This window comes from Panicum virgatum, chromosome 7K (assembly GCF_016808335.1).
Source record: "Panicum virgatum strain AP13 chromosome 7K, P.virgatum_v5, whole genome shotgun sequence".
In the NCBI taxonomy this organism is placed as follows: Eukaryota; Viridiplantae; Streptophyta; class Magnoliopsida; order Poales; family Poaceae; genus Panicum; species Panicum virgatum.
This window is the reverse complement of record NC_053142.1, coordinates 1,197,541-1,215,023: the sequence shown is the minus strand read 5'-3', so window position 1 is coordinate 1,215,023 and position 17,483 is coordinate 1,197,541. Positions and strand designations below refer to the sequence as shown.

The window sequence follows — 17,483 nt, the reverse complement described above, 5'->3', positions numbered from 1 at the left end:
GGTTTCCTGATTTGATGTCCTAGAACCTCTAGCCAAGTCACACAGCTCATCGGAGTTCAGAGGATCATATCGGTACGAAAGGAAACAAATTGGACTCAAGTGCCACACTGGAACCGTCGATCGGAAGCCCTACGCCAATGCTTGGAGCGGGGCTAGCTAGCCCTAGCTGCAATCCATTCCAGTCCAGCGTCAGGGTCAGGCCGAGGGAGGAGAATCATGCGGTGTCCGGGGAAAACAATCATCGCAGCCGGCCAGCGGCTATGATCGAGTCGAACCGGATTGAATAATGGGCACGCTTGGTCCGCCGCAACAGTCCAGAATAGAAATTTCCACTGCTCAGTGGATCCGCAGGCCCCTGTTGATTAATCAGCCACTCTTCTGGGTCTTCTACCCCCTTGCGCGCGCTGTACTGCCCTCCTGCTCCTTTTCCTCTGCAGGCCAACTTGCAGTGATCTGCTGCGCTAATGAAAGACATGGTCCTGCAAAATATTTGTGGCTGCTCTGCCTGCAATGGCAAATTGGCAATCGCACTGGCTGTCATTTGCTACTGACAGAGTCCATTCCAAGCTCGTTGCTGGGGGGATTTTCAGTAAGGCGCAGGAAAAATCAGGTCCCCTTCTGTGCCCAAGTTTGTTGATGTGGGGTGATCTACTGCACATTGCCTGGTTGGCATTGTAACTAACTCTGACACCCGTTGAATTCTCCCCCATGTTTTCAAAGGAAAAAAAAAAGGAAACAAACATACTAGAAGCTAGAACCCATGAAATCGAAAGGGAAAAAATAGAGATGAGATGGTCCAAAGGAGCCTCCTTTTTGCTGTTAGTGGAGCTGGCTGCGTCTCAGAAGCACATGACGCAGGGCTCAAACACACACTGAAAAGGAACGTATGCCAATATCTTTGCTCGCTTTCTCCTCCCCAAGCCTGACAGACTGACACGATGAGCGGCCAGGGGTCTGCCGCACTCTTTACTAGCTTGCCTTGCGCCCTGACCCATGGAACATTTCTGCCGTGCAATCAAGAGGGCCAGGTAGGCGCTGAGCCTTTGGGGGCATCATACCTGCCTGCCTGCCTCGCATCGTAAAAGGAGGAGGAGGCAGCTCGGCATGTGATTATCCAATTGCGTTGCAAAGCCGGACAACTCACACACAGTTCACCGCAAAAGCGGCTCCAAAGACGCAGCAGCGATGTGCTGTCGCCTCGCCGAGCGAGGATTCTGCTACAAATTCAGGAGGACTGCTTCATGCCACGACTTCAGAAAATGGCTTTGCCGACACTGAAATCCTGCGCGTGTAGAGTTTGCCATTGCTTCCAGCACCCCATAACATCAATAGCGTATTTCATCGATGAATCAACCTCTGCTTGCACTTACATGTGTTCGAAATCTAGCTGAGTTCATGTATTCGGAAAAGGGCAAATGATTGATTGCTAAAGGCTCTCCCTTTCCATTTATTTTAAGAGAGAAAAATGATCTTTTCATTCAAGTATAAACATTTCAGGATAAACTATGATCATGCATGAATGCTGTAATACTGATGCTAAGAGCATCTTTCGCTAGACAAGTAACCCAACAGAATCATTGCGGGAGCTGCCTGCGTCGCTTTTCGGGTCTGCTGAAATGGTATATGCATCCCAAAAGCAGGGGAAACCAAATGAAAAATGCAGCGCAAAGTGCTCCTAGATAGATTACTTCACTGATTGCTCCAGGCTATGATGAACAGTGCTACCTTAGCCCCTAATGCAAAATTAAACATGACCATGCTACCTAATCCATCGAGAGCTCGGTTGCCCGATGCAAGAATCAGCGGACGAGGCCATCATTGCCCAGGATGGCGGAAATGACTTCCAGCTCACTGTCGTAGTCTGGAAGCCTGACGGCAAGGCTTTTCCAATTCAGTAATGAGCCGCTCGAGAAATTCATGATTTTTATTTTCACATGGTTTTTTTGGCGATATGATGCCCTTTCGGAATTTGACTTTGCGAGGCATGCTTCTTGACATGGTAGTGGAGGAGGAAACATGATTGCGGTTGTGGCCGATGGATGGGACGCATGATGACGACGATGGCGCTGAAGGTTCTGAATAAAATCAGACGTTAGGCCTGCCATTACATGCCGGTGAATTCTTTCCTCTGCACCTACTTAGGCTTGCCATTACACTTTAGGAAACTGCAAAGGGTAGAGGTGCAGCCTTTGATTGAGAAGGTCGCTGCCAAATTGCCAGGATGGAAGGGAAGGCTGCTTAATAGAGCAGGTCGATTGAAGGTGATTAACACTATGTTGACATCCATTCCAGTTTACCATCTTACAGCTTTTGCACTAAATAAATGGGCAATCAAGAAGTTAGATCAGATCCGGCGTGCATTCCTTTGGAAAGGAGCAGCTGAAGTTAATGGAGGCCACTGCCTCGTTCAATGGGCAAAAGCAAAAAGGCCTAAGAAGTTTGGAGGTCTTGGGATTCTTGACCTTGACATTTTCAGCAGGGCCCTGCGCCTGAGATGGTTGTGGTTTGAATGGGTTGATGTAGAAAGACCTTGGGTGGGCACATCGCCACCAGTGAATGCGGTGGATAGGCAGCTGTTCAGGGCTTCAACAATCGTGCATTTGGGAAATGGGAAGAAGGCAAAGTTTTGGCAGGACTCCTGGCTGCATGGTCAAGCGCCAATGGACATAGCACCAAACCTCTACAGGTGGGCATGGGGAAAGCAGAGAGTGGTCAAAGATGAATTAGAGAACCAAAGCTGGACTAGAGGTTTATGGAGGATGAACTCTGTTGAGGAAATGGCTGAATTTGTCCAGCTTTGGGACCTTGTTACCCAAGAGCAGCTAATTTCAGAGGAAGACACAATAACTTGGAGGTGGACAGCAAATGGGGAATACTTGGCAAAGTCTGCTTATAATGCGCAATTCTTGGGTTCTTTCAGCTCTTTTAATGCAAAGGCAATTTGGCAAGCACACGCTGAGGGAAAGCACAAATTCTTTGCATGGCTGTTAGTTCAGACTAAGATACTTACTGCTGACAAGATGATTAAGAGAAATTGGTAGTGTAATGAGCAATGCAGCCTTTGTGACCAAGAGAAGGAAACTGCGGAGCACTTGTGCCTGCTCTGCCCTTATGCAAAGGAAGTTTGGTGCCTGGTGGCCACCTGGTCTGGGAACTTAGTCGCTGTACCACAATCTGAAGGAGGCTTGGAGAGGTGGTGGAACACAGAACTGCAGGGGCTTCCAAAGGAAACAAGAAGAGTGAAGGCGGCACTGATGATGTACACCGCCTGGAACATTTGGAAGGAGAGAAACCGACGTATTTATGAAGCAAGAAGCGTTCAACCACCCCAAGTGCTACAGTTCACGATTTTATTTTAAAAAAAAATCTCACTGCAACCACAAGCGCCATGACATTTGCCTAGAAACCCAAGTTTGGTACTATCTGAAATACACTTTAACATTGCTTTGCTCAAGGTACGAAGTGCACACATTTTTCTGGAACTATTTGTATGAGTACTGCACGAGGCAGGTGCCTGTACGGCTGTACTACCTCGAAGGCTCAGATCACCATCAATCTCGAAGACAGTATTCAAACCAATGTCTCACGGACCAGGTCATCCACTGGAAACCCTAACTAGATCTAGAGCACGGATGATCAGGCGTCGTATTAAACAAGTCACACCAATCCAATCCAGAAAGGCATTTCATCGAACGGTTCGCGCTCGATGGGTGGCCATCAGGCGATAGAAAGAGGAAATCACCTGTCTGCTGGAGGAAGGCGGCTCGATCAGTCGAGCTCCACACACGATCCCTGTCCGTGGCGCCTGGGACTGAATCTCGCCGGAGAATTGCCGCCGGCGCTGTCGCAGAAAGCCACAAATGCGGAATCGCTGTGAAGTTTCAAATGGGAAATAAAAATAAAATGCTGTTGTATGGACACAACCCAGAGTATAAGGCCCATAATCAGGCCCAAAGAAGAACGCCACATATTCGTATGGCCCAACTTTTCTGGCCTAGTAGGACGACAAGTTTTCCACCTGCTCACCTGTTTGCGCTGCGACCGCGACCGCCGGCCGAACGAGATGGAAGCCGCCGGAGGCGGCGGAGCCGACGAGGAGGAGCAGGGTGATGAGCGAGGTGCACCTGGGCTGCCCGCCGCACTTCTCCGGCATCCACGGCTCCCGCTTCAGCTTCTCCTCAAAGCCCCTAGGTAGGTACTAGCTGACCAGCAACTCCCGCTCCTTGCGCGCATTTCATCATACACCTTCCCTGCACCTCTTGGTGCTAACCGAGGCAAGATTGCTTGGACAAGGCGATGATTTGTACCGCCCTTAACTTTGATTCGTCGTTTTCAGGAGCATCCGAGGACACCGGCAGTGATGGAAGCGGCGGGAGTGAGCCGATCGCGGCGACAAGTGGTTCTTGTAAGTGAACGGGACTGTAGTCTGTGGGGGTGGATGTGTCCTTGCGTTGGTTGGTGGTGTCGTAGTCTCGTAGAGGTTGGTTTGGTGTATATGTGTTTGAATTTCTCGTCGTGGTCACATGATGATTGACACTGTTTGGAAAGGTGGTTCGCCTGATGCCATTGCTGTGGATGAGGATGGGGATCTCCTTCTTGACAGGAGGAGGAGAAGAAACAAACATGGTAAATCAATTGCTGCTTCCTGCTTGTTGTGTTGATGTGATTGGCGAGCTGCTCATTTAAGCTTTCTCGGTCTTCAGTTAGAAGTGACTACCATCTGCTCCACATTCAGCATGGTGTTACCAGCTCGCTCAAGAGCGTTGGCCTTCAGGTTTGGAGAATGTCCATGGTGCTTATTGGATGCATTGTCCTTTTTCTGTCATGCACTCATGTTATTCATTGGTGGTACTGTTTTGCAGGTTTGGAAAGCTGCCTTACTATTAGCGGATTTTGTTTTGCACAAAAGCTTCACATCTTCGGACTTTGATGGTGTTACTGCTATAGAAGTTGGTGCTGGAACAGGTGATAATTCATGATTTTATATGTCGATTCGGGTTTCTGTGTAATTGTACTGTGCTTTGCCTGTTAGTTGTTTAAGCACTCTACAAGTCCATACAAAATATTAAAATCATTTTTAAAAAGGGAGAATATTAAGATCATTTGTATCATTGAAATGTTAACCCCCAGTTAGTACCTACTCTCATGAGTTTAGCCAAGACACAATATATGTTTGGTTGATATGACACGACTTGATGAATTCATGTTTATCTTTTGGGTGGAAAATAATCCATATTTATAACTAGTGGATTCTATGATATAATTTGAGTTCCCTCCAACACCCAAGTACATTACATATTCAATTTTTTTTTCATGTTTTGCCACTTTGCTATCTTCAGTGTTTACAAAAATTGTTTACCAATGGGAATGAACAGATAGAGGTGCTGATATCCTAGATAATTGCTTGGCCAATGTCTGCATCAACTCTGGTACGCTAAAGTTTGATGAAGCTAAAGTCTGTGTAAGGGAACTGGACTGGAAATTGTCATGGCCTCCACCAGTGAGTACATGTGATCCTTCTGATCCAAGGTTTTCTTTGCACCAATTGATCTCACTTACATTATTGTTCATGATGCACCAGCAAAAAATGATTCATAAGCAGTATAATTAAGTGGAAACTGAATATCAGATCATATGTTCCTTTACCACTTCCTGTGTAAAACAAAATATTACACACTAATTTGCCATACAGTTTAGAAACCATATAATTTAGAGGTCAGTAGCACCATCAAGTAGGCAAACTGAGTAGATTTGAAATTGATTGCAGAATTGAAAGGCAAACATAATATGTTGGATGGGCTCCAAATTGACACAAAAGTATGGGAGTTCATGTGTAAATGAAGGCACCTTCTGAGTTCTGACCTGCACACATCTTAGTCATTTGGGGCTTTTAGCTCTAGGGAAGGGGATCCTTCATCATTCTTCAGAAAGATTATAGACTTATAGTGCTGAGTGCTGACACAATTGTCTTGGGAAAGGTGGGCTGGGAAAGGTTTTCCACCTGATAGTCTTTGATGCGCAAACACTAGATGGAGTTTCCAACTCCTTTATATAGTCTTTCTTCTACTTTTTTTTCAGTTTTGGCAAATGTTTCTTTGGCACTGGGCTCATTCACGTGTCTCTATGCAGTTTAAGGTACCTATGGTCTGTAGATGAAATTGATGAGGCTGAGGAAGCAACAGTCCTGTTTGCCGCAGATGTTATCTACAGTGACGATCTCACTGATTTGTTCTTCGACACAGTGAGGAAATTGATGTCAAGTGGTGCTAAGAAGGTATTGTTCTATACTGCATCTATACTGTTCAATTCCAAGGTCTTGAGTTAACATGCTTCCCCAAAGTTAGGAGTTAAGAGTGTTAAAATCTTTTATGAATGAGTTGAGGTTCTCCTCTGTACTTTGTAGGTGCTGTATTTGGCCCTGGAGAAGAGATACAACTTCAGTCTGGACGAACTAGACGTTGTGGCCAATGGTTACGCTCATTTCCGAAGTTTCTTTGCAACTCAAGATGGTAAATTATTTGCAAAACAAAATTCTGCTTAATTAGCTAACAAAAAACCATTATCATTTCCAAGCTATCTACACCTTTTCCTTTGACTCCATTTATCTGCAGAACACGGGGATGCAATCCACGGAGACAAACTGGGTGTCCTTGGAAAGCAGATCGATCTGGCAGAGATTCCTCAGTACATCAGAGAATACGAGAGGGGCAGTGATTTGGAAATCTGGGAAATCACGTACAGTCCATGACAGAAACTGCAGTAGGTTGTGCAGAAGCCATCGACTCTTGTTCCATGCTACACGACATTAGGAAGAGGATAGAATAACTTATATACTCATACATTCAGAAATCTCATTTGATGTCGTTTTTTTCATCAGACTATTATTCCAGCAATATCTCGGCTGTTATTTGCAAATGCGATCTGTAATGGCGTTTTTTTCGAACACAATATGAACAAACGTAGATGCTCAATTGGAGATATCGAATGGTTAATTCTCAAGTAATTAGTGGGGATCGAGACGGTTAGTACAACAACATAAACAAAGAGCACGCGATGAGACCAAGTTCCCGCACGCTGTGTTTCTACTGGCAGCTAACAAACTCCCGTCAGCGTCATAAGAAATTCCAGTAGGCGATCCCAGCGATGAGCATGACGGCCCAGAAGAGCAGAACAAAGGCCACGGCAGCGGGGGACGATGAGCTAGTGCCGGGCCTGTCGACGACCGTGTGCTTGAGCAACAGCGGATGAGTCATCATTCCCAACCTCGTCACCATGAACAATGTACTTGTCCATTTTATCAACCCCATAAGGAGCCTTTCGCTTGTTTTTTCCTTAAAACAAAAACATGTACATATAGTTCAGCTGGCAGCAAGATTCAAGGGCCAATAGCACAGATAGCCTAAAGAGTAAACATGCAACAAATAATTGGGGAAATGATAAACCATGGATACAACTGCTGCATGTTGAAAGTCTCTCGGTTTTCTCTTCATCTGAAATGAGGATAAAGTCTGATATTCTCATTTCTGTGAGTTAGCCTCTACTTTGCAAGCTGGGGAATAAGGATACAATGCAAAAGAGCGCAGACACCTCCAAATTGCCCAGCACATTTAATACTAAAAAAATGAAACAATCTGCATGATGAAGCTAGCATGGGTTGTAACACCATTACACTCTTTCTGCTTCTTTCACCTATGTGGCTGATTGGTTTATCTTTAATTATCAAAGTGATGAAAACTGACATCTTACGGCAGTAGTCAATGATTGTTAAACCGGTTATCTGTTCATCTAGGGATCAAAGGAATAAACAAGTGATTATTTATTTATTTATTTAATTGCAATTGTTGTTCCACATGACCTCACATCTCTTTATAATTTATATATATTGTTTCACCTTTTTGAGCCCTGAGTCACATATGTTTCTTATTCTTGCTAATTGTTTTGATCTCGAATAAACTCATAGCTCGCTGCTACTGCTACTTTATGTCTATTGCTGACAATCTGGAAATTTTCAGAACTTCTAGAAGCATTCTTTGTGTTCATATAATCCTTTGGATAATTTCATATGTTTCCTGAAGGACAAAGTAATCCCAGTGTTCATACAATCAACACTAAAAGCTGTTGATGCAGAGAAAATTAGGTTCAGTTTATGTTGCTGTTGTTCTTGCCATACATATAATTTTGATCCATGCAGTATGCTTCTTAGTATGGATACCCCTTGGCCTTGGTAACCATATTAAGAAGCTGTCTTGAAGATGTACATGTTTCTTTGCCAATGATTATATATATGTCAAATATTTACTCATTTTCCTTATCAATATATCAGCACTCCATGGTGAAGGAAATGTAAAAGTAAAGGGAAAAGGGTGGTATGGGCTTCTATTTAATTTGGACCTGCACCATATCACCACGTCCACACGTTTCTTTACGCTAAAACCTCCACTAGACCACTCTTCCAGTGGACGCAGCACCCAGCCACCACCTTTTCTTCTCTCCTATCTCTGCCACAACAGCAGGCAGCTGCTGCCAGCCACCTCGAACGTACCCAACCGCCGGGCAGCACGGAGCTTCACGACGCAGTCTGTGCCCGCTACATGCACGCCGACACCGCTGCACCACCTCCTGCGCTGGCAGGTTGAGTTACTTGGCCTCAAGCTGCTGTCCGCTGACAAGGCCCACAGCAGCGGGAGCTAGCTGTGGTGGAGGAGCTACCCGAGGCAGAGGTAGCTAGCAATGGTGGAGGAGCAACCCACGGCGGAGGCCGCTTAATTGACCTCTTAGGGCTAAAGCAAAGCGCTGACCTTGCACTTAGCATGTAATCACACTTAATCACACGCTTAATTGCACTTTCTTGAACCTTGCTATATCCTAACACTCCCCAACACAGTTGTAATGTAATCCCACATGTTTATCACTTTATTGTTGAGTAATCGAACATGCTTATTATTGATTTCAGCCCATAAGTCACATAAACGCACATATCGATCATCCCTAATAAGCCAACTCTACAATGGCACATATATAATTAGCCCATAAAGAAAGCATATTAGATAAAAACTAGGTAGGCACTCAACACGGCAACAAGTACCTGTTTTCTGCCCATTCGGCATTGCAATCTCTGCTTTCTCACAAGGTGTCTTGAAGGCATTCTCGGTCACTCCTTTCACAGTCTCAGGCTACAATGAACAAGCAAACAAAGAAAACACGAGTGTGAACCGTGAAGCTGCATATCGCTAATAACCTCAACTAAGGGACCTATTATCAATTTTCTTCTCTTAAAGGGCACAGAACATGATGGAACACAGGAAACTCTTTTCAATAAATGTGCAATATGAGGCTAGGGTACATACAAAGCATATGAATCTGTTAGATGTATATGTTGTGTCTGTATTTTCCCCGTTCTATGAGGGGTTTTGTGCATATTTGCTAACTCCTGTACCTGTACATATTCGGGCCTAGAGCCCTCATATTGAATAGTGGTATAGTGCTATTCATAACAGAATCAACTGATGCTAAAGATGCATATAGAGAAAAGTACAACCACCCAACTCACATTTTCAACTTCCTTCCCTTCATCCATTTTGTCAATAGAATCATCTTCACAACTGAACACATGCTCACACGTGCCCTGGAAAAATTAGGGTTTCAAAAAAAAATCCATAGATCAAATGTGGCGCATCATCCAACAATAAGTCCACATACCACTTTGGGTCTAATCATAACGAATCAGCAATCCAATTTTATGTACATGTAGCTTAAGAGCATACAAATGGTTTCATCACCAATAAACTTACATGGTTATGGTTATCATCACATGAGTCATCATCATTCCCAGACTCATCACTGTGAACAATGTGCTTGTCCATTTTACCAACCTCGAGTGGAGGCATTCGCTTGTTTTTCCCTTAAAAACAGAATGCACAGTGGGGCAATAAGGGTCAGCAAGACTCAAGGGCTAGTAGCACAAATAGCCTAAAGAGTAAAATGCAACCAATAATTGGGGGAATTATACCATGGATACTATTGCTGCCCACCGAAGGACTTTTGGTTTTATCTTCATCTGAAATGAGGATAAAGTTCATTACTCACCACCTCCACTTCCACAAGTTGGGGAACAAAGACGTAGTACGCAAACATCACAAATACCTCCAAACTGCCCCAGCACATTTATTTAACGCTTAAAAACCACACCAAAAATGATGAGCACCGTTCAAACAACCATATGGATGCAAGTAGGGGAGTAGAGATGGGAGGCATGCATGTATTACCACACACGTTTTTTCGGGCCCTTGAGCCTGGGCCAATCTTTAGCGAGCAATTGTCCAACTGGTGCGAAGCCAAGTTGCGGAACGGAAGGTATTCTTTGCAAGCCTCACATTCCACCAAGATACCACTGACGAGGTAGTCAAGCTCGTGGCAGTGACGGTAGTTGGCGATATCACCACGGTGGTAACAGGCGCTACAAACGGGCATGTTACCAAGGAGATGCTGCAACAAGGTTAGGATAGCATGAAGCCAAAACCAAATCAAACCAAACTGCATCCAAATTAATTCGATCAGATCAGATCAGGTCTGAGCTGAGCTCACCCTGAAAATGGGAGGTTGGAGAGGAAGCCGGCATTCAGAACACACAAGGGCACTTGTGTCGAGGATACACTCTTTCCAGGCACGAACGGACTTGAGCTGCTGTTCCACAGCACGGGTAGTGCACAGGTGTCCAGCAAACTCGCAGTAAGGCGTGTATTTTCGTCCAGAGTCGCAGTAGTTGCTTTTGAACTTCATCTGAATGATGATGTCATCCATCAAACCACAGTGGGAGATACATGCCTTTTGATGGCGGGTGTCACAGTCACGGCAAAAGAGGTGGCTGCCAGCACACTGCAAGGCCCATAAGTAGTGAAGTTGAACAGCTAGTAAAACAAAAACAAAAACTTTGCAGGCAGGGATCTCATTTCATATCTCACCTACCGTAAATGCTCTGCCACCGTAACTGTCAGGCAGGAGGGCTCGGTGGCAATATGTGCAATCCAGTAGCCCCTGGCTGATCCTGAGGTTAAACACACTCATCTTCGGAGGAACGGATGGTGGAGGCAGAGGCCCACTCACCGGAGATGAAGACATCAGGGGGCACTGAGGAGATCGCGCACAACCTGAAGCACAACCATCAGGGCTGCAAACATGGACCATGTAGGGGAGAAGAGGTGGGAGGCATGCCTGGGGCAATCTTTGGCAATGTCTGCCTGAATGAGCAACCGTCCAGCTGGTGTGAAGCCAAGGTAGAGAATGGAAGGTATTCTTTGCAAGCCTCACATTCCACCGAGATACCTTCAACCAGGTAGTCGAGGTCGTGGCAGTGATGGTAGTTGGCGAAATCACCACGATGGTAGCAGATGCTACAAACGTGCATGTATTTACGGAGATGCTGTAACAAGGTTAGGATAGCATGAAGCCAAAACCAAATCAAACCAAACTGCATCCAAATTAATTCGGTCAGATCAGATCAGAGATGAGCTCACCCTGAAAATGGGAGGTCGGAGAGGAAGCCGGCATTTAGAACACACAAGGGCGCTTGTGTCGATGATGCACTCTCCATAGTCACGAACGGCGAAAAACTCGTGATGGACAAGGATGTTGATGTTGCACAGGTGTCCCTCGATCTCGTGGAAGGGGATGTATTCAGAGTCGCAGCAATTGTATTTAAACTTCATCTTACTGATGATTTGGTCCAGCGAAGAGCAGTAGGAGATACATGCCTGTTCGTGGCGGCTGACGCAGGCACGACAGAAGATGTGGATGCCAGCGCACTGCAAGGCCCAGAAGGAATGAAGTTGAGCAGCTAGGAAAAGAAAAACGTTGCGGCCGGGCCGGGGATCTCATCTCAGATCTCACCCACCTTCCACGCTTTGCCACCCAAAGTGTCAGGCCGGAGGGGTTGGCCGCAATATGTGCAGTCCAGCAGCCTTTGGTTGATCCTGATGTTATAGACGCTCATCTCCTGCGAGAGAAGAAGCATCTATGACCGAGAGACCACGAATCCGACAGCACCCAAGCTCCTGTGGGGATCGATTGAAGACAACAGCCCCAAGGACGGGCAGAGCACGTGGATCGAGTCTTCAGAGGAAACGAGGGGGGGCAGAGGCGTACTCACCGGAGATGAATACATCAGCGGCGCCGAGGAGGTGGCGGACCTCGAGAGGAGCAGCAGCGCCGCCGTGCAATGGGGTGGGTTTGGGGGGGGGGGGTGAGGCCGGGGATGGTGTGCAGAGGCGGAGGGAAATCCGGCGCGGCCGCGCGGGTGGTGGCGCAGGGGCGCCGGGGCCGGATCGAGGTGGCTGCGCGCCTGCGCGGGTGCTGGCGGAGGGGCGCCGGCGAAGGACGGCGGGAGGAGGCGGAGGGGCGTCGGCGCAGACGCGACGACAAGGGCGAAGCCGAGACCGGGGGCCGAGGCCGAGGCGGAGGCGGAGGACGGGGGGCGGCGGCGCGAGCAAGCCAGGCGAAGGGGCGATTGGGCGAAGACGCGAGGTGGTCAGGTGGGCGCGTGGGCTGAGGGCTGAGGATAGAGAGTCCTCTGCTCGTGGAGGTGGAATCGCCGATTGTTCTGAGTCTGCACAGTGGTCGGTGCCTCACTGCCTCACTGCCTCAGTGAACTCATACAAATATCTTGGCTAGCTCGCGATCTGGCTCGTTTGCGAGCTAAGATGCTGGCTCAGCTTGTTACAAAATACAAACGAGCCGATCGGAGTCGAGCCAATAACGAGCCTGTCGACGTGTGCGACACAGGGGTACACAGGTACCCAACAAAGTGAGAGCAGAATACTGAAGAGCGTAGGGACTGGTGCTCGCCAACAAGCACGATGGTAGCAACTCAAGCACAAAGCACATAGAGGTTTAGAGAGGTTCGGGCCATCAGAGTGTAATACCCTACGTCCTCTTTAAAGTGTTCTTGGCTATGAATGAGAAACGGTTACAAGTGTTGACAGCTCTAGATGAACTAGAAGGCTCAGCCTGTGTGGTGGGTTCAACCTATATTCGATTAGTCTAGTTTCAGTCTGTTCTAAGGTAGCCCACCTTCCCCTTTTATAGAGCAAGGGGTAGGTGGAAAATACAAACAGACCATGCTGGGGTAGGTAGGAAGTACAACCGGACCATGTCATGATCGTGGGTACAGCACTATGTTCTTTATAACTGTTGATACACGTCGCGCAATTCGCGGGACATGTGCGTACAGCGAGCGGCGTGGGGTAGGTGGCGCACATCTCTACAGGGCGCGGTGTGGCGCAGGCGAGGCACGCCCCCTTTTTGACCGCAGCGTCCCACCGCATTTAATGCGGTGGTTGGCGTCGTGGCTGACGCACGGAGGAGCCCCGAGCTTACGTAAGCTCGGGTTGCTATCCCGCGCGGCTTCTCTCCGGGCTTACGTAAGCCCGGGTCCTCCTGGCGGAACCCAGATCTCCGGAGCTTACATCAGCTCCGGCCCCGAGCCTTCGTCATGCCTACTTCCAGGGGGTCCCCGCTGCTTCGGCCAACCCTCGAGCTTTCTATTACATGCTGGCTCGGCTCGTTACAAAATACAAACGAGCCGATCCGAGCTGAGCCACTAACGAGCCGATCCAAGCGAGTTATCGAGTTTCGAGTATTTTGTCCAGCCCTAGGTGTGCTGGAAGAAGAAGATAAGACAAACTTTCCAACTGCAATGCGAACTAGGAACAGTCTTGTTTGGAAGGCCAGTGTGGCGGAACCACCCGAGATTAATCCAACTTAAGTGCACCAGGAACTACCGAGGGGTTCGTACACTTAAATCGGATTAAAATGGAGATCCGTTGAGTCAAGCTCGATTAAACCACGTATTTTCGATCAAAATAACACGCTCGCATGATGGCGATTCCCAGAGATTACGACATTCCACAGAATTAAAAACTCCAATAGGAGCCTAAATTAAAGTTATTACAGACCTGTTCGATTAGAGATAACAAAGTACTTAAAGTTCAAGAGCAGCGGAAATAGTCATTGTAGCGGATAAAAGTTCATAGTACGGATAAGACAACGATAACTAGCGTCGGAAGAGGGTAACATCACGATGAAGTCTGCCGTGATGTCACTCCACACGATCCTCGCCTAAGGACGTGTCCCATTCGACCGTCCATCCTGGAGGGAGCTGGCTAGGCCATGTGAAACTGGCAGCAACCTCTTCAACATTCATGCCTGAAAAATTTAGCCACAAGCAAAGCTGAGTATACTAATACTCAGAAAGGCTTATCTGTTGGGTGAAAACTACATCACCGACTTCTAGACATGCAAGCCTTTTGGCTAGTGGGTTTGTTTTGCCAAAAAAGTGACTAAGATTGAATCCTTATTTTCAATATTTTAGCCTGATTAAGTTTTTTTATTAGGCAAGCAACCTATCTAATCAAACAAGTTGTGCAAACAATTATTGCAATCATCGATTTCGATCATCACTTTCCATTTCACTTGTTACTCAATGCAGCACAGATATCAAGCAGTCTCATTAACCGCAAGAAGCGGACAGTTCGAACCGAGTTTTATAATGTTACAAGGGAAACCCACACACATGGGAAGGTCTGCTAAAAAGGGCAAACACATCCCAGGATTTTCCCTTCGATCCACAGTTTGGTGCCAGATCCTACTCCCTTAGGAATACAGGGTTAGCCTGAACACACGCGGACTAAGCCGTCCGGGTTCACGCTTGTACCCACATATGTACACAAGGGAAAGAAATCTCCAAGGAAAGCAGGCTAAAGGTCCTCCCCATTTCAATCATGTACTGGGCTTACCGGTCCCATGTCCCTAGCATGTGTGTGGTTCGTTCAAAAACTTGACACACGGATACCACACGTTTCGACCTTAGATCACTTGAATCTACACAGACAGGACAACACGGGTAACACAGTCCCGCCCGGCATCCTTATCATTTCAGTGTGAGAAGAGCAGTACAACTCCTATAACTCACGAGTGACATGAAATCACTCGACTTTTACCGTGTTCTTAGAGCATGGCAGTTAACGACCTATCATGCTAGTATTCAAAGCATAGGTACTTAAGGAAATTGCAACTAGGGTTTCAACCAACTCCTAAGAACATAAATGCACAATCATAGGGAAACACATAGTTGCATGAGTTTAGAAAAGTTAGGTTATGCGCCGGGGCTTGCCTTCTTGGGCTGAGGTAGTTGCTAACTCTGGGAGCACCGGCTGGATGTCGATGCAATTCACCTCGCCTCGTTGATCAGCTTCCTCTTGTTCCGAGATGAGGTGGATGTCACCATCGGCGATCTCAGCTTCTACACGAGATGCATAAGCATAAGGATTGGATTCAAGTTCTTGAGTTTTCGTTAAATTCCTAGGTGGACACGTAGCCATATTCACCTAGACAACTTAACAATGTTTTATCTGCGTTATTAAGACAAGTTCTCTTAGTAGTAAGGTTTTATACTTTTTGATGGTGATTGTGTACATACATAAGAATTGCTACTTTATTTCTACATTAAACCAGGTTTCATTTTAATTTAATTCAGATTCAAAAAGGATTTTCAATATTCTTTACTTTAGCATTTAAATCACATGAAATGATGGATTAGTATTTAGCTTCCCATTTATCTTGGTTTTTAATCCCAAAATTTATTTTGGAAGTTAGATGTTGATTCTGAAGTTACAACTTTTACAGTGGACACACTTTAGATTAAACTATTTTCTTGTAAATTTTGAGCTCAAGCTGAATTATAAATTAATTTCTAAAAATCTAGCAACACATAATAGATTAAATCAAGATTAAATCATATAAAATTAAATACTCAGAATTTTCTGTGTAACTTTTTACCAAAGCTAGGCAAGATTAAAAAGAGTTTAACTACCAAGTGATAGCTCAAAACATACAATAGATTTACCTAAATAAATGCTACTTCAAAAACAAATTACTAATTATTTAAGCATCTTAACAGAGCCAAAAATGATCATAGACAATTTTTGAAGGTACTTAACAAAGTTTCTAAGTCTCAGCAGAGAGTGAGGATTTATTTGCAGAGCAGTTTATTTTTAATAATTCTTCTACTACTCTACTGCAGCTGAAAGAAAATAAATCATAACATGAGCTAGAAATGAAATATTGATGCACCCTTGCTGCACAAGGTGTGTCATGACCAGGCTAACAACATATCCAAAGATCAACTACAGGGGAACCATGGATTTCAATTAGTGCACAAATGTGTTTAAACTGAGTTTGAATTTTAATTTAGACACTATTCACAAAAAGTATGGTCATGCATTGCAAAAGTTGTAGTTTACATCATTCTGAGTCCAGAGGATTTGAGTTTGTATTTTTCTGATTTTTCTATGATTTTTAAATGATTTTTGAACATCTCAGAATTTTGAACTACACATGGAAGAATCTTTTTACAGCCGAGACCCTAGATCTATTCAGTTTTCACGTTTAGGTCCCTAGAATTAACGGTCGGCCCCCTAGAAAGGTCTAAATCGACGCAATCGGGTCATCGGCCTTCCCGCGATTACTGCCGGTGGAATTCCGGCTAGCCGGTGGTGAGACCGGGCCGGGGATGTGGGGGAAAATGACGAAGGTCTTGGTGGGGCAGGAGGAGGTCTTGTGAGGTCGGGCGGCGATGTAGCAGTGGAGCTCGTCGACGGCGACTTGATTCCGGCGAGCTCGGGGTCGGACTGGAGGGGGAAAGTGGTCATGAAGCAACAGTGGCTTATGGCAAGTCGAGCAGTGGGCTTGGTTGGCCGGTGGAGGTCGAGAGCGAGCTAGCGGCGTCGAGGGTGTGCTCGGCAGCGCTGAGTGAACTTCGTCGAGCTTGTACAGGCGTGCGCGAGCTTAGAATGACTCCGGCTTTTATAGAGGGGGCACCAGGGAACTCTGAGGTGACTTGGCATGGCCAGAGGGCAGGCTGGCATGGCCTTGGGATGAGCGATGGCGTGACGGGTCCTGGCGGACGCCATTGATGCTATGTCGAGCTCGGGCAGAGGGCAACTCGGCGGTTGGCGGCCAAAGATTGTGCAGGGGTTCGACGGATAGCACGAGCAAGCTACTGGGCAAGAGCACGGGTCCTAGGGAGGCCTGGTGCGTCGGGAGGAGCTTGGCCAGTCAGGCGGCGAGTGTGCATCGCTGCGGCCGAGCTAGCGTGGCGTGGGCGCCAAGGCCCGGATAGATGGTGTCGGGTCCCATCAAGAGGACAGGCACGAGTGCGGGGACCCAAAACACAACCGCCGGCCATTGGCCGGGGCAGCGCGAGCTCCGGTCATCACCAGCCACATGGCGGATGCCACGGCTTTGCGACAGGGCGCACCATGATGGCTGGTGATCGTGTTAAGATCCTAGGGCTGACACGATCTTTGAATGCGATTTTCTCCAAATTTTTGAACTGCACTAAGAAATCTCCAAATACAAAAGTTGTAGTTTGAAACTTAGAACACAACTTTTGTAAAGGCTGGCATATGAAATTTGGAATATTTTGAGCT

General features: G+C 46.5%; 1 protein-coding gene and 1 pseudogene across 5 annotated transcripts; one reads left to right on the top strand and one right to left on the bottom strand.

The window, feature by feature from the left end:
- Positions 1-4,032: 4,032 nt before the first annotated feature.
- Positions 4,033-6,876, top strand: LOC120639502 (annotated as a pseudogene).
- Positions 6,855-12,625, bottom strand: LOC120639501. Of its 5 annotated transcripts, none has more exons than XM_039915354.1 (12): positions 12,146-12,625; positions 11,891-11,992; positions 11,514-11,801; positions 11,212-11,419; positions 10,966-11,147; positions 10,585-10,875; positions 10,266-10,485; positions 10,010-10,057; positions 9,792-9,901; positions 9,551-9,625; positions 9,086-9,173; positions 6,855-7,331 (listed from the first exon to the last, which is right to left on the bottom strand). In XM_039915354.1, exons 1-12 carry the CDS (start codon positions 12,158-12,160, stop codon positions 7,201-7,203), a joined length of 1,758 nt encoding a protein of 585 aa, XP_039771288.1. In that variant the 5' UTR covers positions 12,161-12,625; the 3' UTR covers positions 6,855-7,200. The 5 variants fall into 5 exon arrangements, 4 of the variants coding, with proteins under 4 accessions (XP_039771288.1, XP_039771290.1, XP_039771291.1 ...); XR_005661455.1 differs by having other exon boundaries at positions 6,885-7,331; positions 10,273-10,485; positions 12,146-12,587; XM_039915356.1 differs by having other exon boundaries at positions 6,986-7,331; positions 10,966-11,127; positions 12,146-12,568.
- Positions 12,626-17,483: the final 4,858 nt, after the last annotated feature.

Excerpts from the sequence above, each read along its gene's own strand:
- LOC120639501 (XM_039915354.1), bottom strand. Across the intron at positions 11,148-11,211 it reads ATTGCCAAAGATTGCCCCAG|GTTGTGCGCGATCTCCTCAG; the intron begins GCATGCCTCCCA and ends GTTGTGCTTCAG. Across the intron at positions 9,626-9,791 it reads GTGATGATAACCATAACCAT|GGCACGTGTGAGCATGTGTT; the intron begins GTAAGTTTATTG and ends TAATTTTTCCAG.